This window comes from Coregonus lavaretus, assembly GCF_964263955.1.
Source record: "Coregonus lavaretus genome assembly, chromosome: 3".
In the NCBI taxonomy this organism is placed as follows: domain Eukaryota; kingdom Metazoa; phylum Chordata; class Actinopteri; order Salmoniformes; family Salmonidae; genus Coregonus; species Coregonus lavaretus.
The window spans coordinates 1897583-1924803 of record NC_139990.1 but is presented as its reverse complement, the minus strand read 5'-3'; the positions used below and the strand labels follow the sequence as shown (position 1 = coordinate 1924803).

The 27221-nt window shown below is 43.1% G+C and overlaps 2 protein-coding genes across 3 annotated transcripts in view; both read left to right on the top strand.

The window, feature by feature from the left end:
• LOC311125099 (focal adhesion kinase 1-like) overlaps positions 1-27221 on the top strand; it is a gene marked incomplete at its 5' end in the record, with an annotated part of 1344976 nt that overhangs the window by 1116527 nt on the left and 201228 nt on the right. The window lies entirely within an intron of this gene.
• LOC311110282 (CUB and sushi domain-containing protein 3-like) overlaps positions 1-27221 on the top strand; it is a gene marked incomplete at its 3' end in the record, with an annotated part of 541145 nt that overhangs the window by 393321 nt on the left and 120603 nt on the right. The window contains 13 exon segments of the mRNA XM_084152993.1: positions 1036-1140; positions 1261-1379; positions 2763-2832; positions 4722-4838; positions 5795-6004; positions 6390-6578; positions 7888-8065; positions 12999-13144; positions 16661-16741; positions 20889-21002; positions 21690-21845; positions 21848-21877; positions 23134-23346. Of these exon segments, the coding sequence (XP_084009119.1) occupies positions 1036-1140; positions 1261-1379; positions 2763-2832; positions 4722-4838; positions 5795-6004; positions 6390-6578; positions 7888-8065; positions 12999-13144; positions 16661-16741; positions 20889-21002; positions 21690-21845; positions 21848-21877; positions 23134-23346 (1728 nt within the window).

Below are 27221 nucleotides of genomic sequence, written 5' to 3'. Positions count from 1 at the left end.
GGTTGCGTACACATATTTAGCAGATGTTATTGCTGGTGTAGTAATAGCAGTGCAATAATATCTAACAATACACAACAATACATACAAATCTAAAAAGTAAATGAATGGAATTTATAAATATTAAGACGCAACATGTAAAGTATTGGTCCCATGTTTCATGAGCTGATATAAAATATCCCAGACATTTTCCATACACACAAAAAGCTTATTTCTCTCAAATGTTGTGCACAAATTTGTTTACATCCCTGTTAGTGAGCATTTCTCATTTGCCAAGATAATCCATCCACCTGACAGGTGTGGCATATCAAGTAGCTGATGTAACAGCATGATCATTACACAGGTGCACCTTGTGCTGGGGACAATAAAAGGCCACTCTAAAATGTGCAGTTTTGTCACCCAACACAATGCCACAGATGTCTCAAGTTTTGAGGGAGCGTGCAATTGGCATGCTGACTGCAGGAATGTCCACCAGAGCTGTTGCCAGAGAATTAAATGTTCCAACGTTGTTTTAAAGAATTTGGCTGTACATCCAACCAGCCTCACAACCGCAGACCACATGTATCCCATGCTTTGGTTTTATAAATAATAAATAAATAATTAGTCATTTAGCAGACGCTCTTATCCAGAGCGACTTACAGGAGCAATTAGGGTTAAGTGCCTTGCTCAAGGGCACCGGCAGATTTTTCACCTAATCGGCTCGGGGATTAGAACCAGCGACTTTTCGGTTACTGGCACAACGCTCTTACCCACTAAGCTACCTGCCGCCACTGTCTCCAGTCCAAAACTAATGGAAGTCAATATGCCTGATATTAGCATTTTTCGCATGTCCATGTCCAGCACATTACCAGAGAGGGTATTGTCTGAAGGGTATAAAACACAAGCAAAAGGATGATTCACAAATCAACCACCTGTTGTTAACCACTAATTGATTGATTTCCCACAATGATTTCTCTTTGTGGGAAAATTTGTATTTATATAAGGACAACAGGTTAATTGATAACTCTTGTCTCATGCTCTTTCTCTCTGTCTTCCAAGGCACCACCATTCCCCAGTTGCTCAACAGCACATCCAATAACCTGTACCTGAGTTTCAGTTCAGACATCAGTGTGTCTGCTGCTGGCTTCCATCTGGAGTACACAGGTATGTCTGTCAGTAGATGGCTTTATGATATGTGTGCGTGTGTATGCGTGCGTGCGTGTGTATATCACACTGTGGCAACAACTGACATGTTGTGTAAATTCTCTTTCACTCTCTCCACAGCCATAGGTCTGGAGTCCTGTCCAGAGCCACAGACCCCCAACTATGGCATCAAGGTTGGAGACCGCTACATGGTTGGAGACGTGGTTCTGTTTCAGTGTGAACAAGGCTACTCTCTGCAGGTAACAGATCATTCTCTCCATCTCTATATCTATCTCTATCTATCTCTATCTATATCTCTCCATCTCTATATCTATCTCTATCTATATCTCTCCATCTCTATATCTATCTCTATCTATCTCTACCTATATCTCTCCATCTCTATATCTATCTCTATCTATCTCTACCTATATCTCTCCATCTCTATATCTATCTCTATCTATATCTCTCCATCTCTATATCTCCATCTCTATATCTATCTATCTCTCCATCTCTATATCTCCCCATCTATCTCTCCATCTCTATATCTATCTCCATCTATCTCTATCTATATCTCTATATCTTTCTCCATCTATCTATCTCTCATCTCTATATCTATCTCTATCTATATCTCTATATCTTTCTCCATCTATCTATCTCTCCATCTCTATATCTTTCTCCATCTATCTATCTCTCCATCTCTATATCTCCCCATCTATCTCTCCATCTCTATATCTATCTCCATCTATCTCTATCTATATCTCTATATCTTTCTCCATCTATCTATCTCTATATCTCTATATCTTTCTCCATCTATCTCTATCTATATCTCTATATCTTTCTCCATCTATCTATCTCTATATCTCTATATCTTTCTCCATCTATCTCTATCTATATCTCTATATCTTTCTCCATCTATCTATCTCTCCATCTCTATATCTTTCTCCATCTATCTCTATCTATATCTCTATATCTTTCTCCATCTATCTCTATCTATATCTCTATATCTTTCTCCATCTATCTCTATCTATATCTCTATATCTTTCTCCATCTATCTCTATCTATATCTCTATATCTTTCTCCATCTATCTCTCCATCTCTATATCTTTCTCCATCTATCTATCTCTATATCTCTATATCTTTCTCCATCTATCTATCTCTCCATCTCTATATCTTTCTCCATCTATCTATCTCTATATCTCTATATCTTTCTCCATCTATCTATCTCTATATCTCTATATTTTTCTCAATATCTCTATATATCTATATTTTGCTCCATATCTCTATCTATCTATATCTCTATATTTTTCTCTGTCTGTCTGTCTGTCTGTCTGTCTGTCTGTCTGTCTGTCTGTCTGTCTGTCTGTCTGTCTGTCTGTCTGTCTGTCTGTCTGTCTGTCTGTCTGTCTGTCTGTCTGTCTGTCTGTCTGTCTACATTTTCTCCATATATCTATCTATATCTCTATATTTTTCTCCATATATCTATTTATCTCTATCTATTTCATCTAGTATCTCTGTCGGTTCATCTTAGTAGCTTTTTAAAATGTTGTTCAGTGTTCTACTGTTCTAAAGCATTGAGTACTAGGGAATATGTGATATGACAACGTAATGCTGTATGTTTATGAATACCTATTTTTCTTCACCAGGGTAATGCCCATATAACCTGTATGCCAGGACCAGTCCGGAGATGGAACTACCCAGTCCCACTCTGTCTTGGTATGTCGATAACGTTACTGTGACATTAGTATGTCTAAACCTCTCATAGAGAATTGCAGAGAGTTTGGTTACTCTGTGATGTAAAGGTGTGACTGTCATAGAAGCTCGATACCCAGCATAAATAGTACAACTTTAATATGTTCAGAGTTGGCTGTTGGTCTCGGGGACAACTGTTGTCAGCTGTCAGCTGTATATCCTGAACAACCAAAGTCAATATTTTTCATGAAAAATTTCCCCAAAATGAACTGCCAGGGCCCACATCTAAAACATATAGCAAAAACGTTTTTTAGAAACGTTTTTGGGTAAATAGTCCCCTGCAGCTCAGTTGGTAGAGCATGGCGCTTGCAACGCCAGGGTTGTGGGTTCGTTTCCCACGGGGGGCCAGTATGAAAATGTATGCACTAACTGTAAGTCGCTCTGGATAAGAGCGTCTGCTAAATGACTAAAATGTAAATATATTCTGTCCATGTACGTTAACTCACTGAGACAGATGATGGATCTTTATCTAACATAATTATTTTTTGGGACACACAATAGTTGTAAAGAATAGACAATAACTTGGACTCTCTTAAGTGGTGAACAAAAAGAATTCCACGTCTGTGGAGCCACATTTTCTGAAATATCCCAAAACGTTGAGTTTTTGTACTTTTCCTTCTAAAAGCTCTCACACCATAACGAAAGGTAGGGAGCACCTTTGTGCCTTTTAGCACACAAAAGGCTATTCTTTTCACTTAAAGGTGAATCACTCCACCATTTCCTGGTTGCTAAAATTCAAATAGTGCTCCTAATTTCAGTTTATGTGACAAAACAAGCAAACCCTAGTGTAGAGAATCACTGTACCATCTAAACCACTGTTAAATATCTGTTTGAAGCTGGTGTACAAAACCAAAAGTAAAAGACGCAAAAACTAAGCTGAAGAAAGGGAAGCATAGAAATAGTGCACATAGAACATACTGTATCTACCACTTCTTAGACGTGCTTTCAATGAGAACCACAGATCTATAACTATAGAAAATGTCAAGTCACCCATAAAGTTACATATTGCAGCTTTAACAAGGGCTGTGTTACCATTCTCTTTAGGCTACTCTATATCCAGGATCAGTGCTGAGGATAACCGATACCTCTCCTTCTGACTCAATGCCTATTTAACACAAGGGATGCAACAAGACCAGGGGTAGATGGAGTATTCATACATTTTAACCGTTAGTGTGTCTGTCACGATCACAGGAGCTGGTCCATCCTGGCAATCTGTATCATAGATTCTTTTTTTCTTCTTCTTTTTTTATACATATTGCAGCTTAAGACTTACCTCACACTGGCTGAACCGCTGAGAGGGAAAGAGGCTATGCTAGTACACTCTTAGAAAAAAGGCTTTCAAAGGGGTTCGTCGGCTGTCCCCGTAGGACAACCCTTTTTGGTTCCAGGTAGAACCCTCTGTGGAAAGGGTTCTACGTGGAATTCAAAAGGGTTCTTCAAAGGGTTATTCTATGGGGACTGCCGAAGAACCCTTTTAGGTTCTAGATAGCCCCTTTTTTTCGAAGAGTGTAGTCCTATAGGAGTGAGTTGATCTGAAGCACTGATGCTACAATACACTGTTTTAAGGGAATGCCCATTTAAAGGCCTGTCAATACTAATGTACTAATCCATTCCAGCTGGTGGCCTCGATACCCGTTCATACTGTCTAGAGATGTAAACCAAACCCTTCTGCTTTTAGAAGCTATAGATACATATAAGAATATGACATAATGAAGTTTAAGATTTTTGCTTCTGATGGACTAATGAAGTAGTTATTTTATTATACTCTAGTCTATTCTAAAAAATGTAATTCTATTTTTATTTCATTCTATTATTTCATTATTTAACCTGTCTGAGTGGGATTGTCTCCACAGCCCAGTGTGGTGGCTCCATGACTGATGTCAGCGGTGTCATCCTGAGCCCTGGCTTCCCTGGAAACTACCCCAGTGGATTAGACTGCACCTGGACTGTCATACTACCCATCGGCTTCGGTACGGGAACACACTGACAGTCATTGTGGCCAAGAACGCACACACACACACACTGTCAAACTACCTATTGGCTTTGGTACATCAACTCGTTGCTGCCGTGGACAAGCCACAGTCACACATTGTTACACAAAGAAGTGTATGTCTTGTTTCAGTTAAAACACAGCTAGTGGGGAAGTGGCCCTAGTTATAGCAGTGAAGTGTCAGACCCATGTATGTCAGGAGCTTTAGAGGGAATGATGCTTGATTTATAAGCCTAAAGAGCAGAGACATTGAAACAGGGAAAGTGTAACACCAACAATGATGCAAATGTTTAACCAGTCTTCCAGTCAACTGAGAACAGCATCATGGTTTACAAACAGTAGGCTAAATACATAGTATACACTCTTAGAAAAAAGGGTTCCAGGTAGAACCCTTTTTGGTTCCAGATATAACTATTTTGGGTTCCGTATAGAACCCTCTGTGGAAAGGGTTCTACATGGAACTCAAAAGGGTTCTTCAAAGGGTTCTCTTATGGGGACAGCCGAAGAACCCTTTGATGCTAATGCACTATGGTTCAAACGCTAATGCACTAGGGTCCAAACGCTAATGCACTAAGGTCCAAACGCTAATGCACTAGGGTCCAAACGCTAATGCACTAGGGTCCAAACGCTAATGCACTAGGGTCCAAACGCTAATGCACTAGGGTACAAACGCTAATGCACTAGGGTCCAAACGCTAATGCACTAGGGTTTTTGCAACTCTTCTAATGTACCAATGAGTTTACGCTCTCAGTCGACCAACCTTTAATCTCTTGTGATGTTTGTTGTGGTAGAGCTACAGTGTTCTGCTTCAGTGGGTTCTGGGATTAACCCACCTGCTGAAGTAATGGGTAGATGAGTAAGATGATGGTCTATTCTTCATTACAGAAACTCATGGACTGATCAGTGTGTTTTTAATCCACCTGTTGTTTATTTCAGGAATCCACCTGCAGTTCCTCAACTTCTCCACGGAGGCCATCCATGACTACCTGGAGATTCGGAGTGGAACGCTGGAGACGGGCACGGTGATTGACAGGTTCAGTGGACCACAGGTCCCCAAGTCCCTGTTCAGCACCACCCACCAGACTAGCCTCTTCTTCCACAGCGACTACTCCCAGAACAAGCCGGGTTTCCAGATCACTTACCAGGGTGAGGCTAGAGTTAGTTTATTTTAAAAATATATATTTTTTCCTGATTTTATTGAACAGATAGATATAAAGAGGATGACACTGGGAAAGATAGAGGTTGTGTCATGCCGAAACCGTAGACTACAGAGTTAGATCAGTAGAATGTGTGGGAGAGGAGAGAACTCAAAAAGGATTTGTCGAGGGCCCTTGTGATTTCACTCAACTCAATTAAATGTAATTGTATTTGTCATAATGTTGGTCTGGGCAATCTCCTTCAGTATCCTAGATACGGTATTTACATGACACACAGTTTTATCTATGTATTCGTTTTCATGTTTGTGTCATTTTCTTCATATGTATTTTCAGTCAATATTTATTTCAATTATCGACTACTTCCTGATTTCCAGCCTATCAGCTACAGAGCTGTCCCGACCCTCGTCCTTTTCGTAACGGCATCGTGATCGGCAGCGACTTCAGTGTGGGCCTCACTGTGTCCTTCGAGTGTCTGCCTGGCTACTCCCTCATCGGAGAGGCCTCTCTCACCTGTCTGCACGGAATCAGCCGCAACTGGAACCACCCGGTACCACGCTGTGAAGGTAACTATGGAAATAGGATATCTATGGGAACTACTAGCATATAAATGGAATTGATAGGATCTGTATGGTAACAGATTGATATTGCACCTAGAGGGCAGCAGTGGGCGTTTCATGGACCATAACATCTTGGACATAACATCCAATACTACAACAGTTCCACTTAATCTACTTCTACTCCAATGGCATCCACAGCAATCACTATTAGGCTACTGTAGTATTACAACATATTACTAAGAAGTGGCCATTACTATGACTTTTACTGCTGTGTCTTTTTGCTCAATCAGTGTAGCCTGGAAAGACCTCTAACTTGACCATGTCTTCCCTCTCCTCCGTAACTCTGTGTGGGTGGTAACATCGCCTAACCCTCTCCTCTGTAACTATGTGTGGGTGGTAACATCCCCTAACCCTCTCCTCTGTAACTCTGTGTGGGTGGTAACATCGCCTAACCCTCTCCTCTGTAACTATGTGTGGGTGGTAACATCCCCTAACCCTCTCCTCTGTAACTCTGTGTGGGTGGTAACATCACCTAACCCTCTCCTCTGTAACTCTGTGTGGGTGGTAACATCCCTAACCCTCTCCTCTGTAACTCTGTATGGGTGGTAACATCACCTAACCCTCTCCTCTATAACTCTGTGTGGGTGGTAACATCACCTAACCCTCTCCTCTGTAACTCTGTGTGGGTGGTAACATCACCTAACCCTCTCCTCCGTAACTCTGTGTGGGTGGTAACATCACCTAACCCTCTCCTCCGTAACTCTGTGTGGGTGGTAACATCACCTAACCCTCTCCTCTATAACTCTGTGTGGGTGGTAACATCACCTAACCCTCTCCTCTGTAACTCTGTGTGGGTGGTAACATCACCTAACCCTCTCCTCTGTAACTCTGTGTGGGTGGTAACATCACCTAACCCTCTCCTCCGTAACTCTGTGTGGGTGGTAACATCACCTAACCCTCTCCTCTGTAACTCTGTATGGGTGGTAACATCACCTAACCCTCTCCTCTGTAACTCTGTGTGGGTGGTAACATCCCCTAACCCTCTCCTCTGTAACTCTGTGTGGGTGGTAACATCACCTAACCCTCTCCTCTGTAACTCTGTGTGGGTGGTAACATCACCTAACCCTCTCCTCTGTAACTCTGTGTGGGTGGTAACATCACCTAACCCTCTCCTCCGTAACTCTGTGTGGGTGGTAACATCACCTAACCCTCTCCTCCGTAACTCTGTGTGGGTGGTAACATCACCTAACCCTCTCCTCTGTAACTCTGTATGGGTGGTAACATCACCTGACCACATCTTCCCTCTTCTCTGTAGCGCTGTGTGGGGGTAACATCACTTCCATGAATGGGACCATCTACTCCCCCGGCCACCCCGAGGAGTACCCCAACTTCCAGGACTGTGTGTGGAGTGTGAGGGTTCCCCCTGGGAACGGGATCTACATCAACTTCACCGTGCTCAGCACTGAACCCATCTACGACTACATCACTGTATGGTAAGAACCAATTGACCTCTTAATGAACAACTATAGTGTTAGATTACACTATAATATATACATCACTTTCACCATGGTCAGTACAGAACCTAACTGTGACTACATCACTGTATGGTACGAACTTGTATGGGGCCCCGTGTAGCTCAGTTGGTAGAGCATGGCGTTTGTAACTCCAGGGTTGTGGGTTCGATTCCCACAGGGGGGCCAGTATGAAAAAATTAATAATGTATGCACTCACTAACTGTAAGTCGCTCTGGATAAGAGCGTCTGCTAAATGACTGTAAATGTAAAATGAACCTACAGTGCATTCTGAAAGTATTTAGACCTCTTGACTTTTTCAAAAAAATAATACGTTACAGCCTTATTATAAAATGGATAAAAAAATGTCCCTCATCAATCTACACTCGATACCCCATAATTACAAATCGAAAACAGGTTTTTAGATTTTTTTGCAAATGTATTAAAAATAAAAAAACTGAAATAACTTATTTACATACAGTTGAAGTCGGACGTTTACATACACTTAGGTTGGAGTCAATAAAACTCGTTTTTCAACCACTCCACAAATGTCTTGTTAACAAACTATAGTTTTGGCAAGTCGGTTAGGACATCTACTTTGTGCATGACACAAGTAATCTTTCCAACAATTGTTTACAGACAGATTATTTCACTTATAATTCACTGTATCACAATTCCAGTGGGTCAGAAGTTTACATACACTAAGTTGACTGTGCCTTTAAACAGCTTGAAAATTCCAGAAAATGATGTCATGGCTTTAGAAGCTTCTGATAGGCTAATTTACATCATTTGAGTCAATTGGAGGTGTACCTGTGGATGTATTTCAAGGCCTACCTTCAAACTCAGTGCTTGACATCATGGGAAAATCAAAAGAAATCAGCCAAGACCTCAACAAAAAAATTGTAGACCTCCACAAATCTGGTTCAGACGCCTGAAGGTACCATGTTCATCTGTACAAACAACAGTATGCAAGTATAAACACCATGGGACCACGCAGCCGTCATACCACTCAGGAAGGAGACGCGTTCTGTCTCCTAGAGATTAATGTACTTTGGTGCGAAAAGTGCAAATCAATCCCAGAACAAAAGCAAAGGACCTTGTGAAGATACTGGAGGAAACAGGTACAAAAGTATCTATATCCACAGTAAAATGAGTCCTACATCAACATAACCTGAAAGGCCGCTCAGCAAGGAAGAAGCCATTGCTCCAATACCGCCATAAAAAAGCCAGACCACGGTTTGCAACTGCACATGGGGACAAAGACCGTACTTTTTGAGAAATGTCCTCTGGTCTGATGAAAATAGAACTGTTTGGCCGTAATGACCATCGTTATGTTTGGAGGAAAAAGGGGCCGCTTGCAAGCCGAAGAACACCATCCCAACCGTGAAGCACAGGGGTGGCAGCATCATGCTGTAGGGGTGCTTTGCTGCAGGAGGGACTGGTGCACTTCACAAAATAGATGACATCATGAGGAAGGAAAATTATGTGGATATATTGAAGCAACATCTCAAGACATCAGTCAGGAAGTTAAAGCTTGGTTGCAAATGGGTCTTCAAATGGACAATGACCCAAAGCATACTACCAATGTTGTGGCAAAATGGCTTAAGGACAACAAAGTCAAGGTATTGGAGTGGCCATCACAAAGCCCTGATCTCAATCCTATAGAAAATGTGTGGGCAGAACTGAAAAAGCGTGTGCGAGCAAGGAGGCCTACAACCTGACTCAGTTACACCAGCTCTGTCAGGAGGAATGGGCCAAAATTCACCCAACTTATTGTGTTAAGCTTGTGGAAGGCTCCCCGAAACGTTTGACCCAAGTTAAACAATTTAAAGGCAATGCTACCAAATACTAATTGAGTGTATGTAAACTTCTGACCCACTGGGAATGTGATGAAAGAAATAAAAGCTGAAATAAATCATTCTCTCTACTATTATTTCACATTCTTAAAATAAAGTGGTGATCCTAACTGACCTAAAACAGGGATTTTTTTACTAGGATTAAATGTCAGGAATTGTGAAAAACTCAGTTTAAATGTATTTGGCTAAGGTGTATATAAACTTCCGACTTCAACTGTATCTCTCTCTCAGCTGCTCAATAGTGCTTTATTACAGTTACTAACAAAAGTCTTCCTTTTTATCAGTTTTACACATTTAACTATGTATTTCTCTACTAGCAGGAATGGTGCAATATTAATCCCTCACCAACTGAATGTCTGCCTTTTATCCCATATGGTGATTCTGATTCTGAGTGTTCTTACAGCCCTCAGAGTGGGCAAAGTTAGAGTGCCACAACACTGAACTGCAGCAACCCAAAAGGATACAAATTATGTTCATTGATGCAGGAGGGCTGGGGGAGTTTGACCAATCAAGTTCAAGTGAAGATTATTTTCATATCCACTTCTAAATCCAGTGTCAACAGCAGCCGGTTGAGAAAAGGGTTAATGAAGAGCTTACTCACACTTCCTCTGTTCACCTAGCTCCTCTGTTCATTCACCTTGGTTGTAATGCCAGGTAGAAAAACGACTCACCTCTTCCCACTCACCTCTTCCCACTCACCTCTTCCCACTCACCTCTTCCCACTCACCTCTTCCCACTCACCTCTTCTCACTCACCTCTTCCCACTCACCTCTTCTCACTCACCTCTTCCCACTCACCTCTTCCCACTCACCTCTTCCCACTCACCTCTTCCCACTCACCTCTTCCCACTCACCTCTTCCCACTCACCTCTTCTCACTCACCTCTTCCCACTCACCTCTTCCCACTCACCTCTTCCCACTCACCTCTTACACAGCAGGTAAGGGTTTATTGTAATATATTGATGTAAATTGTGTCATATTGTACACAATAACTTTTTAGTTCGTTTCTATGAAATAAGACTTTTGTTTCAATACCCATGAGGAGATAACAAGGAATTATGTAAAACCATGTGATAGTCAATTAGCCTAGCCAATTATAGAAGAGCTAACCCTTGACTTTACGTGTTGGACGCTTAATTAGTGGAATTATTACTAAAACTTGTTTTGGCAGATAACTTTGGTATGGTAAAAAGTATTCCTTATGGCGTTGTTGTTTTAAAACATAAAAGTAATTATACACTTGCGGAAAAAAGCCAACTTTATTTTTGCAGTTTCACGTTCCACAGTGCTCTCAAACCTCTCTTCCAAACTGTTCTTTCTTAATTGGATGCATCCTTTCTGTGGTTACCATAGCTACTGCATTTTTCACTCATGGTAAAACAGAACTTTGTCTTCTGGTTGATCTGAGAGAGACCTGTATTTTAACTGTTCACCCCCCATTCACTCTCTCGCCATCATGGTTCCCACCATCACTCCATCCCTACGCCATCCCTTCATTAAACAAACTGACCAACAGTGATATCACACTCACAGTTAGTCAATTTAAAGGCATAGAGTATGGTTGACGTACACAGACTTTTAATCTCTCTCTGAGGAAATGTAATGCAGTAAAACAGTCGCCAAGGCGAGTTCTTCATGTATCCCAATAGATCCAGTCAAAGGCATCTTGATGTTTTAAAGAGAGCGGCTTTCTGAGTAATTGTCTTCCCCAGCACTCTGACACCACTGTTGTGCAGGGGGAGGAGGAGGAAGACAGGGGATGGAGTAATGGATGGAATGAATGAATTCTGAGATGAATTCTAATAATGTGTGTCCTCCATCCATGCGCACACAAATAATAAGTCCCCCTTTCTCCCCCCAAACATTTAAATAATGCATTTTCAGCAAAGGTGCTTTTCTGTTTTCACCCGGCTCTGTTTCAGTCTCTGATAGGATTTATTTATGTTGCTGACTGCTGCGGCCGACTTGCGCTTCAATCTTTTCTCAGCGCTGTGAGACGTCGTGCTGGCTTCAAACACACACACACGCTCACACACACTTGTGTGTGCACACACACGTATGCGCGCACACACACACACACACACTCACGTATGCACTAATGCACAGAGACAATCACTCAAGCACTCTCTCTCTTTCTCTCACACACACACAAACACACACACACACACACACACACAGACACACACACAAACACACCGTGCTCCCGAAACATCCCAGGTGTCAGAGATTAGCCAGATTAATAAAACAGCTTCTCTGCTTGTTCGTTAGGACTGCTCTGACCCAGCGGTGCCCAGAGAGGGGGTCCACTGAGCACCATTAGACAGACCCCCTCTCCCCTTCACACACTCATTTACCTTTGACTGGCTCCAGATTTGACCCTTGGAGGTGGTCTGCTCTCTGGCTGTCACGATCACAGAGATGTAGCCCTCCTCATGCCCCTGTCTCTTAATTGGGTAGATAGTTTGATATCTGGGTACCTTTCTGCATTTTAAAACCCAGTCTCTGTAACGAGCGCCCTTAGGTTGTGGCTTCTCCAAAAAACGAAGTTTATTAAAAGAGATGACATCGTCTAACGTCTCTCTCTGGAAGGAATACTGTAGGTCAGTGATGGGTTATGTATCCTGCTCTCTACATTGACCTGGGAAATGTTTGTTAAAGATGACCGCAAATAGATTTTCAATGGGCTCCTTTCAAAGACATGTCTGTGTTGGTCAATGTCTTGTCTTCCTTGTCTATTGACAATGTCCATCACCTGCCCATGGGGAGGGATTTGTCATTGATCCTTGGTGTGTATGTCGTGTTGTGTTGTGTTGTGTTGTGTGTGTGTTGTGTTGTGTTGTGTGTGTGTGTGTGTGTGTGTGTGTGTGTGTGTGTGTGTGTGTGTGTGTGTGTGTGTGTGTGTGTGTGTGTGTGTGTGTGTGTGTGTGTGTGTGTGTGTGTGTGTGTGTGTGTGTGTGTGTGTGTGTGTGTGTGTGTGTGTGTGTGTGTGTGTGTGTGTGTGTGTGTGTGTGTGTGTGTGTGTGTGTGTGTGTGTGTGTGTGTGTGTGTGTGTGTCTACAGGGATGGTCCAGACCAGAGCTCCCCCCAGATCGGTCAGTTCAGTGGGAACACAGCACTAGAGTCGGTCTACAGCACCTCCAACCAGATCCTCATTAAGTTCCACAGCGACTTCAGCGGCAGTGGATTCTTCGTGCTCAGTTACCATGGTGAGCACTTCATCAGAGAGACAGGCGGGGAGAGAGAGAAAGATAGAAAAGACGGGAGAGAGAGAAAGATGGAGAACAAATGTGATAATGAAGGAGGAGAGGGAGAGAGAGTGGTGGAGAAAGAAAGAGAGAGTGAAAGGTAGAGAAAGAGAAAGAGAAAGAGAGGAGAGAACAAATCCAGAGGAAAAGGAAGAGAGATCAATGGCCTGATGGGCAGCAGAGTGAAGCTCCTAGTCCTCCTCCCTGCCTGCCTAGGGCCTCTGACACGTATGGCAGCCAGTACTCATTATTGGCTCAGCTCATTTTCATAGTCAATTTAATCCTGACTTATTGCACTTCGATGCCTCTCTCCCATCTGACGGTCTTTTTAATGAATCAGTGAAGGGACATGACTCTATACACCTGTGCCACATTGATTATTGGCTACAGGGTGCGCTCTGAGCAGTGAGCACTTGCCTAAATATATTTTTTTGTCCAGACACATACAGCCTTTTCACACTACTAATGACACACAAGGCTGCTCCCTTGACACAGTGCTACTGGAAAAAACAGATCAAGCATCCCAATAGCAAGGCCCATGTCATTCCCAATAGCAAGGCCCATGTCATTCCCAATAGCAAGGCCCATGTCATTCCCAATAGCAAGGCCCGTGTCATTCTGCTACAGCCAGCACTTATGATTTTACTACAAGTGCTTATTGATCCTGACCTGTATCAAACGTCTCTCTCACTGTAAACCAGTCTGTCTTGATTGTGGACGGTGGGGTGGCTTACGAGGTACTCCAATCACTTTACTGTAACAGTCGAGGTGCTTAACTGTCACCTTAGTTTCAGCTCCGCCCAAATGGGTTATGGGTAAACTACAGGTTTGGACTTTGATATGGTATGTATTGACATGTCACTGTTGGTTGATTACAGTTATTAAAAGGTTTTTAATTGGTCTGTCAGATGTTCAAAAGGTAACGTAGAACTATTTGATCAATCATAGCTCAATCGTGTTATTGTTATCATTATTATTAATCTGTACATCCATCCCTGTTGCCTAATAAGGAGAGCTGCTCTGTCGAAGCTAGCTGCTCCTAGCTGCTTCTGCTTAATGATATGAATGTACTAGACTACAGATAATACACAGCAATGTTTCTCTATATTTTACTTGGGTTTGGCATGGGAATTACTCTGTAATGAGTTTAGCTTTTGATTCATTTTAAATGGGCCACCGAGTTAGAGAAACAACTAGATTTCCCCTTAGTGAACACTCTGCTTTGCTGTGAATTAGCCAAGATTTATACGACACTTATTAAAGATATTAGTTTAGTTTATTTGATTGTCCTCAACTGTCAAGTAATCAAATTGTAGGCTGCAGACGGTTTATTCATGCAGTTTGCTGTCCAGAATGACAAAATAAGTGTTTTCATGTAGGTCACATCAAAAGATTGGCCTGGGGGGAAATAAATCAATAGAATGTGATTATCACTCCAAATAAGCAACGTGCAAAACTGTCACTTTTTCCAATCCTGCTATGAGAGGGTTTAAGTTGCATAGTTATTCAGGACATTATGCAAACATCATAATATTATAGAATACCATTTGTGGGTAGATTTGAAGACTCAATTCCCGGAGCCCACTTGTTTTGACTGGTGATGATCTTCATCGTTCACAGCACATCAACCGGTCAATCTAGACGTAAATCCCACATGAGGGAAATACATAGAGGAGGTTCCCTCTTTAATTTAGCTTTTTTATTAGAGCCTATCACAGAGCGAAATGTAGAGTCTCTCATGGGGACACAGAAAGTCATTGACTCTGTTCATTGCTTTCGCTTCAATTGGCGATAAACACACACAAACACAGACACATATTCACCAAATTCACAGTCACACACACACACACAACCCCCCGTACCCTCTGTGCTCACTCTCCTTCCTCTGCCTGAGGAGCCTCTAAAGGAATCTTATTAATCAGCAAGCACATTTAACCGAAGCCACATGCTAAGTGGCTTTCGCTACTTAATTTATGTTATTGTAGCGTGGTTGTCCGGAGCCAAAGCCCCCACTCGTCTATTAGACAGCCTCCCTCCTCCTCTGTCTACTCTGTACGCTGGGGGTTTATTCATTAGTGCACACGGTAGCAAACTGTAGCAAAACATATTGTTTACGAATATGTGAGTTTCTTTTTTTGGACAAATAAAGGAAGGTCCCCCTCCCTGTTTTACTTATGTTTGTTTCTTACACCCTTGTTCATGGGGAAGCAGAAGTCGATTTAGCTATATACTGCTTTAGCCTGTCTGGAGAGCCAGGTGGGTGGGGTTGGCATTTCGGAGACGTTTCTATTGGTTCCGTTGCACCAGGCAAGCTCAGGCAAGCACAGCTTTTATATTGAATAATAGTATATGAACCCAGGTCTGGAAGTTAGCTATATGTCTATCGCTCAGGAGATATCTCCCTCCTGCTCTGTCTGTTCAGACTGTTGAGAAGTTTTATAACAATTACACTCGGTTATCAATTAATTAATGATCAATGGCTGTCATTGATTTTACCCCCTAGTTTGTGGTAGGTAGCTGGGTAGTGGGTGTAGTTTGGATCTGCAGTCCTGAAAGAGGTTGGCTGTAAGATTCAATGGTGTAATATTTCCCCTTGCCTAGTTCAGAGTGCTACCTTATTTAATCCTGTCATTAGCAGCAGCGATTCCTCAGATCGTGTGTGTGTATGAACTCAGTGTGTCTCTCCATCCGTGCATGTGTGTGTGCAGTGTAGTATCTCTCCCCGGGCCCAGCTCCGACCGTTGTCACCTTATTTAATCCTGTCGTTAGCGCCAGCTAGCAGTGTTCGTTCCCTCATATAGTTAGCAGTGCCTCCTTGCCAGAACAGCACAGCTTGGCCGGTCTGTTGATTCCCAGAAGGTACACTGGGCTTATCTGATGCCCTTAAACACACCGCCGAGATCACATCGCTGCTGAGTAAATTGGTATGCAGCCAGGTGCAGGTGGTGTAGAATCTGCATTTTTTCCCTTCTTTTTTTCCTGCCTAACCTTTCAAATGCCAGTAGTTTCTCCTCCTCCCCAATTCTGATGCTCTTTTGTCCAGACATGGGAAATCAATGGTCTTTGGTCTGTGATTTTGCAAGTGGGTCTGCTGTGGCATGGGTGGAGATTGCAGTACTGTTGAGTTGAGCAGGTACTTGCACGCAAACCATCACAAGGAATAAGGAAGGAGACAAATCTGCATCCCAAATAGGCCTCTGGTCAAAAGTAGTGCACTATATAGGGAAAAGGGAGCCATTCGGGACTTGACAGATATATATATATATATATATATATATATATATATATATATATATATATATATATATATATATATATATATATATATTTATTTATTTATTTATTTATTTTAATTCCATGTTCGAAAGAATGCAGAAAGTCCCAGTGCAATAAGTGGTTAACCAAAAAGAGGATTACTACTCTGTTGAAATGTTCCTTACACCTTCTTCTTCCTCTTCCTTCCTCCTCCTCTTCTAGTGTACCAGCTGAGGATCTGCCAAGCGCCCCCGGAGGTGGCCAACGCTGATATCCTCACGGAGGACAGGGAGTTTGAAATAGGTAACGCCTCCACGTCTAGTTCAATCCAAATATTCTCAATTTTTCTAATGAATAGTTTTGGGATAGGACCTCCTCACCAATCGTTATACTTGGGACTAGGAGTTTTCCTGTGCCTGTATTCATTAAGCGTCTTAGAGTGCTGATCTAGGATCAGTTATGCTTTTTAGCTCATTATGAATAAAGAGTATATGGACTGCGGGAGACCTGATCCTAGATCAGATCTGAGACGCTTTGCGAGTATAGGCCCTGGCCTTACTGAGAGTTCATCCGCTTAGGTTATGAAACGGAAACCCCTCACACCAGCCCCATGCCCCATGCCCCTTCACCACATCCCCCATGTACGTCTCTCCTCTGCTCAGGTAAATGCTGATACATGTAGAATGTCCTCACTGAGTATTGATCATGTCTTAGAGAGAGGACAAGCCTCCTCCGGTGTGTTTGACCCCGACTAATACAATAGGTGGACACACACACACACACACACACACAGACAGACACACACACATAAATTAAATCGGTTGAATTTGTCACGCGCTTCGTAGACAACAGTGAAATGCTTACTTGCGGGTCCTTTTCCAACAATACAGAGTTTAAGATATATATATTTTATTTTATAAATAGAAATAGTGTCAAAGTGAATAATGAATAAAAATCATGAGTAAAAATAACATGGCTATATATAGGGAGTACCAGTACTGAGTCGATGTGCATGGGTACGAGGTATTTGAGATAGCTATGTACTGTACATATTTGACCCAACGCCTCTACTTGGTCTTATGTAGCAACATTTGAAATGGTGTTTTTTTTACATTGGATAAAAGAGACTCAGAGCTGCAAAATGGTACATCCCACACTGCAGTTGAGGAACAATGGGAAAGTAATTCTTCTTTGAAAGTTGATAAACGTGTAACCCCACTTTTGAGAAAATGGCACTTGAATGTTTTGGTACACCTACTGGAGAGCTCTTCTTTGTTTACATCCATTCAGCATCGTTCACACCTTCTTAAGCCTTAGCCCCACCCATCTCTTTAAGGATTCACATGGGAGGCCAGAACAGAGTGAATAGTGTAGTAAACAACCAAAGATTTCAAGACTAAAAGTGGTAAAAGAAGTAGCCTACAATAAGGACAAACTCCAGGTAAAAATATACTTTATCCAGTCCTTGGCCTATATCCTAATCTGACTTTGAAAGTGTTCAGATAAAAATATGGATTAAATATTTTACAATTATTAGATGATGCTTACCCAGAAACGTGTCTACATTGATGGGTCATGTGAAGGAAATGCTAAAACCACCCCCCAGCCACATCTAGCTAAGTGGATGGGTCACTATTGTTCATGTTCATGAAACACAATAGATGGCCGTAATCACCCCCCAGACACACCTGTCTAGCTTGATGGTCATATAATCATTTTCTTGTGAAGTGGAGTCTTTTGTTTAGACATGTAGCTAGCTAAACAATGAACCATAATCCCAACCAATAGCTACAGTACAAACTGATTGTCATAGCTAGCCGCTATGCATGAAATGTTGGAGTATGAATCTGCAGGTAGCTAAAGCTAACCAACTAGGTTCAATGTTAGCTAGCTATAACTAGCAATGCAAATGGATTTCTGAGATACAAATAATATTACTACATAGATCATACACGTAACCTTAGCTAGCCTTGTGGTCGGATGCCTTAGCTAGCAAGCCAGCAAATTATTGTTTGCTAGCTAGCTAACAGTACGCTTTAACTTGCAATGAAAACAACTTTCTGACAAAGTTAGAAACGTATAATATCTGAAAAATCTAGCTAGACTCTTACCCATATACATGGATGAACGCTTCACACCAGTGTGTCATTTCCGTTTGGTTTGTAGCTAGCTACAGCTTGTTTGGCCGGTTGTTGTGTCAAGTCACTCCGGTTCACAATGACCTTGTAGTAGTCCATCACAACCTTTTCCCACTGATCTTTGTTGATAGCGCCTGCTAAATTCTGGGCAGCAATGTTGTTGAGAGCAGTAGCAACACTTTTGCAGATCTGCATGGTTAACGTTATATCTTTCAAAAAAGCCGTGGTAGCAAGGATTATCTACACATATTGAGCAGCTCATGTTATAGACAGAAGCGGGTTACATGGCAGACCAATCCGAACTCATCTCTCGGCATGTCCAGCCCATCCATTATCTCAGCCAATCATGGCTAGTGGGAAGGTTCCTGTCTTTTGCCGTGGCTAAACCAACTTGGCTCATAATTTAACAATTTGATTAGTATTTACAGATGGCATACAAGTTTGTTATTAAGGCACATGAAAATTCACATGTTCCAGAAGGTATTTCTGCCAAAAAACTGATTTTGATAAAAGACAATAAAACAATTTTTAAAAAAATTAAATGCCTCTTCTGTGAAGCAGTGCGACAAACGCCTACCTTCCTGAAATGGGTCACATATAGGTAGGGGTAAAGTGACTATCAGCGGCATATGTGTTGTGCGTGTGTGTGTGGCGTCAGTATGCGTGTGTGTGTGTGTGTGTGTGGGTGGGTGGGTGTTAATGTTGGGGTGTCAGTGTAAGTATGTGTGAGTGTGGGTAGAGTCCAGCGTGTGTGCATAGAGTCAGTGCAAGAGAGTTTGTGCAAAAAAGGGCCAATGTTTAGAATTCTAATGGCTTGGGGTTAGAAGCTGTTTAGGGTCCTGTTGTTTCCAGACTAGGTGCATTGGTACCGCTTGCCGCGCGGTAGCAGAGAGAACAGTCTATGACTTGGGTGGCTGGAGTCTTTGACCATTTTTAGGGCCTTCCTTTGACACCGCCTGGTCTAGAGGTCCTGGATGGCAGGGAGCTGTATAGTGATGTACTGGGCCGGACGCACCACCCTCCGTATCACCTTGTGGTCGGATGCCAAGCAGTTGCCATACCAGGCGGTGATGCAGCCAGTCAAGATGCTCTCGATGGTGCAGCTGTAGAACCTTTTGAGGATCTGAGGGCCCATGCCAAATCCATCCGTGTTTTTCAAACGTCAAATTTCAAAATTGTTAGAAACGTCAAATTTCGAAGTGTTTGGTTAAGATTAAGTTTAGGCATTAACTTTGCATGATTAAGGTAAGGGTTAAAGTTCGGGATATGATTAAAACAAAACTATAAAAAACAACTTTCTATTGATGGATTCGAACATGCAACCATCCACCATCCCCATCCACAATCAAAGCCTACATGAGGGTAATAGCACTCACTGTTGCCCCTAGTGGCCGGTTTTCAACTCATCTCCCGCCGTACTCAGACATGGAAGCACGTCGAATACTGACTTGTATCATGTGTGACCTGCCTGATTAATAGTGAGTTAGCAACTAACTCTGTGATTGGTGGGTGTGAAAGTGGGCAATTACAGACAGTGGCTGAGATGGATTCACCTTGCCTGGTAACAAGGCCCAAAGGCTCTGCTGTGTCTATAGCAGCCTTGTATAGATTTCTTGGACCACGATCATCCATCCATCCATCATCTGGAACATGGCCCATTGCTGCTGTCTAAAGACATCATCTGGAACATGGCCCATTGCTGCTGGTTGAAGACATCATATGGCTTCTAAAAGGACCAGAATGTTACAGTAGATGATGATGATGGTGATATTGATTATGGTGATGGTGATGATGGCAATGAGGAAGAGCATACTTTTGTTTATCTTAAACACCATTATTCTTGGTTTTCTGTGTTATATTGCACTAACACTAGTTCTACTGCAATACTCATACTTCAGGGACCATTGTTTATTTTTCCTAGTAACTGTTATGAAAGTCTCAAAGATTCCTACCCAGGCTAGAACTCACTCATTAACAGTGTTCAACCTTGGATGTCAAAGAATGTCACCCCATCTGTCTCAGGCATCTGTCTCTATTACTGCAGCACAGGTTTGCTGTCCTTCTTAATTATACAACAGCTTTATCAGAGTCCGTCTCTCTCTTTCTCTCTCTCTCTCTCTCTCTCTCTGTTTCAGACAGACGCTAACTAACTCTTTTTCACTTTCTGCTCCATTCAACCTCTCTCTCTCTCTCTCTCTCTCTCTCTCTCTCTCTCTCTCTCTCTCTCTCTCTCTCTCTCTCTCTCTCTCTCTCTCTCTCTCTCTCTCTCTTCCTCTTCCTTTCACCTTCCTCTTCACCTTCTCTCCTGACAGGGGACATAATCTTGTACCGCTGTCATCCTGGCTTCACACTGGTGGGGAGTGAGATTCTGACATGCAGACTGGGGGAGAGACTTCAGATGGATGGGCCTCCTCCCACATGTCAAGGTGTGTGTGTGTGTGTGTGTGTGTGTGTGTATGCGTGTGTGCCTGAGCATGTACTTGCGTTCCTTCGTTTTGCATATGTGTGTGCGAGTGCGTGCCTACTTGCGTGCGTGTGTGTGTGTTTGTGGCAGCTGTCATTAAAATGGTTTTGTCATTAGCTGTGCTGTTGTGATGCGTTCTGCCCAGCTCTGTCACAGCCCCTTGTGTTTCCAGTTTTCTATTCCAGTTATGTTTCTGTGTCTTCCCTCTCACTGTGTTTAGTGGCCTAAACAGCTGTTGTCATAAATGTTTTATGCCGCCGTATTTCTCTCCGGCATCTCATTGGTGGGATTTGTCCTGAAAATCTACGGAACGTCTGGGGGCATAAGAGAAGCGGTAATGTGAGGGGTGGGTCTTGGGCAGTGGAGGCTGGTGAGGGGAGGAAAGCTCATAGTAATGGCCGGAATGGCATGAATGGAACGTTGGTGATATACTATTCCATTTATTCCATTCCAGCCATTACAATGAACCTGTCCTAAGTGGCACCAGCCAACACTTGTCTTGAAATAATTTAGACCCTTTCTTTTTTTGGTTTGCTTCTTGGCCGAATGTGTTTGATTAGTTTAGTGAGTACTGCCTCTTGGGTGACCACTGAATAAATGACAGGTACCTCTAGCATCCATGTGTTTCTCCTGTTATGTGCTCATCCAGTGCAATGCCCAGCCCACGATGTGAGGTTTGACTCTACTGGAGTGATCCTGAGTCCAGGCTACCCTGACAGCTACCCCAACCTGCAGATGTGTATCTGGACCATCAATGTAGAGAAGGGCTACAACATCACCCTGTACTTCGAGTCCTTCCAGACCGAGAGGAGTTCGACATCCTAGAAGTCTTTGATGGTGGCTATAATAGCATTAGACCAGCCTGGTGCCACAACTGTTTGTGCTGTCTTGCCAACTCATGACAGCGCAAACATATATGGGACCAGGCTATTATCACACACTGTCATGTTTTTAAAACACTTCTGGTTTTTGCCCAGATTTGTATTGTTTTCAAACTCTATTTTTTGGGCTGCAGTGGTATTGTAAATGTAATCTTCAGTTTGGATAAATTGGGCATTAAAAGTCTGGACGTTTTGGTATTGAATGCAAGGCCTACAAAACTTTGTATGACCTGACTTTTAATGAATGCAAGAGCATTACAATGTGAAGCAACCACAATACATCTGAACAGAGTTTGATTAATGCTGAAATGTCTAAAACGACATTGTGACAAACAATGGTCAGCCCCTCTTCTCACAGCTAAAGATTACTATAATGCTTTGGGTCATTGCTGTAGCTGTTAGCCCTTTCAATGGATGATTTACACAACAAATACAATCTTACACAATCTACCTTGTTGTTGGCATCCTCTCCTTCTCTCCCCCCTCCCTCCCTCCCTACCTCTCTCTTCCCCCTCCTACCTCTCTCTCCCCCCTCCCACCCTCCCTCCTACCTCTCTCTTCCCCTCCCTACCTCTCTCTCCCCCTTCCCTCCCTCTCTCTTACCCCCTCCCTACCTCTCTCTTCCCCCTCCCTACCTCTCTCTCCCCCTTCCCTCCCTCTCTCTCCCCCCTCCTTACCTCTCTCTTCATCCTCCCTACCTCTCTCTTCCCCTCCCTACTCTCTCTCCCCCCTCCCTACCTCTCTCTTACCTCTCTCTCCCCCCTCCCTACCTCTCTCTTCCCCTCCCTCCTCTCTCTCCCCCCTCCCTACCTCTCTCTCTCCCCCTTCCCTTCCCTACCTCTCTCTCCCCCCTCCCTACCTCTCTCCCCCCTCCCTCCCTCTCTCTCCCCCTCCCTACCTCTCTCTCTCCCCTTCCCTTCCCTACCTCTCTCTTCCCCCTCCCTACCTCTCTCTCCCCCCTCCCTACCTCTCTCTTACCTCTCTCTCCCCCTCCCTACCTCTCTCCCCCCTCCCTACCTCTTTCTCCCCACTCCCTACCTCTCTCTTCCCCTCCCTCCCTACCTCTCTCTCCCCCCTCCTACTCTCTCTCCCCCCTCCCTACCTCTCTCTCCCCCCTCCCTACCTCTCTCTTCCCCTCCCTACCTCTCTCTCCCCCCTCCCTACCTCTCTCTCCCCCCTCCCTACCTCTCTCTCCCCCCTCTCTCTCTACAGGCCCCAGTACTAATAGCCAGACTCTGGCCACCTTCAGCGGTGACATCTCCGCGCCCTTCAACATCACTACGACCGGCCACCAGCTCACACTGCGTTGGTCCTCTGACCACGGCACCAACAAGAAGGGCTTCCGGATCCGCTATGTTGGTGAGTATCAAAGTATGTATCCATTTAAATCACTCCTTTTCACTTGCACGTTTACGTCTTTTCAGAGTGAGAAATGCGGAGGGTGGGTGGGTGGGTGGGTGGGTGTTGTGTGTGTGAGTGTGTGCTTGCGTGTATGTGAGTGTGGGCTTGCGTGTATGTGTGTGTGAGTGTGGGCTTGCGTGCGTGTGTGTGTGTGAATGTGTCTGTGAGTGTGTGAGAGATGGAAAATAACAACAGAGTAGCTACAGCATGTTTGTAGCTACTCTGAAAACTTGCATGTGGAATATTGTGGTTGTACTCAATATTAGTTAAGTGATAATGTTAGTGATAATGCCAATATATCCTCCAAACTTCAGCTTCGAGGGAATTATCACTTTTATACAACCGGTTGCCAACATATTAAATAATGATTGACATATTTTCATTCAAAAAAAATATTTTGATGAATTTATTCGATACTATTTAATCCTTCCACGAGATAAGTCCCGACACAAATATAGGGTTGCTGGTAGTTCGTTCTATCGGTTCAGTTGCCAGAGACGCGACCCAGTCGTTAAGTGTTTTTGTAAATTAAATCATCTCTATGTGTGTTGTAAACAAATTACTAACATGTATTTACCAACAAAAAAATATTTGTTTGTTCTAAATGTTCTTATCCCTTGCTTGCTAGCTAGCCAACTACGACTAACACGGTCACGCCAAACAGTGCAGCCAGAATAACAGCAAAGCAGCTGCGTTTGTTTAAGCTGTTTTCTAGTGATTTTCTTTGGTGGGGGGGGGGGGGTATTTTGTGGCAGTTGTTGTCCCACAACTCCCACATATCAACCAATCAGCCTCCAGGATCCAAACAACACGTTTTATAATAATCAATGTGTGTCTGCCTTACCATGTGTCTGCCTTACCATGTGTCTGCCTTACATGAGGATATAAAAAATGTATATTGTGCAGAATATTTGACGCATGTGAATACACTGTCAGTGAGGTCAGCCCACATTTTCAGCACAACAGTTGAGGTGCTGAGACCAGCGCAGTAAATAGATTGTGCTCTAAGCTATGCGTTCATTCTCCGACTGGCTAAAAACCATGGGCCTAGTGCTACTACAGACGTCGGTGGAGATGTCAGTCGGGGCCTGGGGACCCTAAACAACCACAGAGCTGGGTCTCCCCCACACTACACACTTTGCTGACTGGCCAGAAGCAGAGCAGGCGGGCAGGCCGGGGACAGACGGGGTCAAGTGTTGGTCAGAGCTGTTGGTCAGAGCTGTGACAGCCAGCCTGTCCCTAATGGCCCAATGTGTGACACAGTGTGAGAGAGCTAGAGGAGTAGTAGTGACACAGCAGACTGGAGTCGAGAATAGACAACACTGTAGTATTATGACTATAGCTTGTGAGGAACAAGGCTATACCAGAGCCATGTATTTAAAGAGTTGGGCCATTGAGGATTCTGCATTATGATGCATTTACATGACACTACAACATTCTATGGCAGCCATGTTAGGGCCTCATTAACATTACATAGGGAATATTTAAATAATGCTATGTAACTGAATGTCTAGAATTAGAACAACTCTCTAAATACATGGCTGTGGACTATACTAAGGCTAGGTAAGACTGAACAGGCCCATGGTAGGTAAGACTGAACAGGCCCATGGTAGGTAAGACTGAACAGGCCCATGGTAGGTAAGACTGAACAGGCCCATGGTAGGTAAGACTGAACATGGGCCAGGGTAGGGAGTGGCTGAACAGGCCCATGGTAGGTAAGACTGAACATGGGCCAGGGTAGGTAGACTGAACAGGCCCAGGGTAGGTTAAGACTGAACATGGGCCAGGGTAGGTAAGACTGAACAGGCCCAGGGTAGGTAAGTCTGAACAGGCCCATGGTAGGTAAGACTGAACAAGCACAGGGTAGGTAAGACTGAACAGGCCCATGGTAGGTAAGTCTGAACAGGCCCATGGTAGGTAAGACTGAACAGGCCCATGGTAGGTAAGACTGAACAAGCACAGGTAGGTAAGACTGAACAAGCACAGGGTAGTAAGACTGAACAGGCCCATGGTAGGTAAGACTGAACAGGCCCATGGTAGGTAAGACTGAACAGGCCCATGTAGGTAAGACTGAACAAGCACAGGGTAGGTAGACTGAACAGGCTGAGCATGTGACAAAAAAATGTTTTATTTGATACTTCAGTCACTGATTTTCTAGATGATACTTCAATCAATGATTTTCTAGATGATTCTTCAGTCACTGATTTTATAGATGATACTTCAGTCACTGATTTTATAGATGATACTTCAGTCACTGATTTTATATATACTTCAGTCACTGATTTTATAGATGATACTTCAGTCACTGATTTTATAGATGATACTTCAGTCACTGATTTTTATAGATGATACTTCAGTCACTGATTTTATAGATGATACTTCAGTCACTGATTTTATATATACTTCAGTCACTGATTTTATAGATGATACTTCAGTCACTGATTTATAGATGATACTTCAGTCACTGATTTTATAGATGATACTTCAGTCACTGATTTTATATATACTTCAGTCACTGATTTTATAGATGATACTTCAGTCACTGATTTTATATATACTTCAGTCACTGATTTTATAGATGATACTTCAGACACTGATTTTATAGATGATACTTCAGTCACTGATTTTATAGATGATACTTCAGTCACTGATTTTCTAGATGATACTTCAGTCACTGATTTTCTAGATGATACTTTGTCTCTATTTCAACCAGAGAAACAGAAATCACAATCATATAACAGTTTCTGGTGTTAGCGAAGCGTCAAGGAATAGTCTAGTCTCGTGTAACACTCTGTCCTTGTTTTGTTTTCAAAGGATGAGTTGTTCTTGAGCAGCTAAAAATCTCTACCTCATCTTGTTTGTTTTGTTGTACATAACCCAGTTACATTTCTGAGGACTTTTTCCAAATGAAATAATAACGTCCGTTGTGAAAATGACTCCCTGCCTCGGAGATTGCTGGCATCTCATAACATGGAGTCATGCAGCTGGTAGAACTAGTAATTCGGCACTCAGTATGTGCGTCAGGAGATTTGCTGGGGGATACTTCCTCGTTTGTTTAAGTATGCAAGAGATATGGGGTAAATCTGCTTTGAAGTGTTGTGACGGTCAAGCATCTATCTATCTATCTATCTCTCTCTCTCTCTCTCTCTGTCTCTGTCTCTGTCTCTGTCTCTCTCTCTGTCTCTGTCTCTGTGTCTCTCTGTCTCTCTCTCTCTGTCTCTCTCAATTCAATTCAATGCATTTACTCTCTCTCTCTATCTCTCTGTCTCTCTCTCTGTCTCTCTCTATCTGTCTCTCTCTCTCTCTCTCTCTCTCTCCTCTCTCTCTCTCTCTCCTCTCTCTCTCTCTCTCTCTCTCTCTCTCTCTCTCTTCCTCTTCCTCTTCCTCTCCATCCCCCTCTCCCTCTATCTCTCCCTCTCCTTCTCTCTTTTGGCCCATTCCTCCTGACAGAGCTGGTGTAACTGAGTCAGGTTTGTAGGCCTCCTTGCTCGCACACGCTTTTTCAGTTCTGCCACACATTTTCTATAGGATTGAGGTCAGGGTTTTGTGATGGCCACTCCAATACCTTGACTTTGTTGTCCTTAAACCATTTTGCCACAACTTTGGAAGTATGTTTGGGGTCATTGTCCATTTGGAAGACCCATTTGCGACTAAGCTTTAACTTCCTGACTGATGTCTTGAGATGTTGCTTCAATATATCCACATATTTTTCCTTCCTCATGATGCCATCTATTTTGTGAAGTGCACCAGTTCCTCTGCAGCAAAGCACCCCAACAGCATGATGCTGCCACCCCCATGCTTCATGGTTGGGATGGTGTTCTTTGGCTTGCAAGCTCCCCCTTGTTACTCGAAACATAACAATGGTAATTTTGGCCAAATAGTTCTATTTTTATTTCATC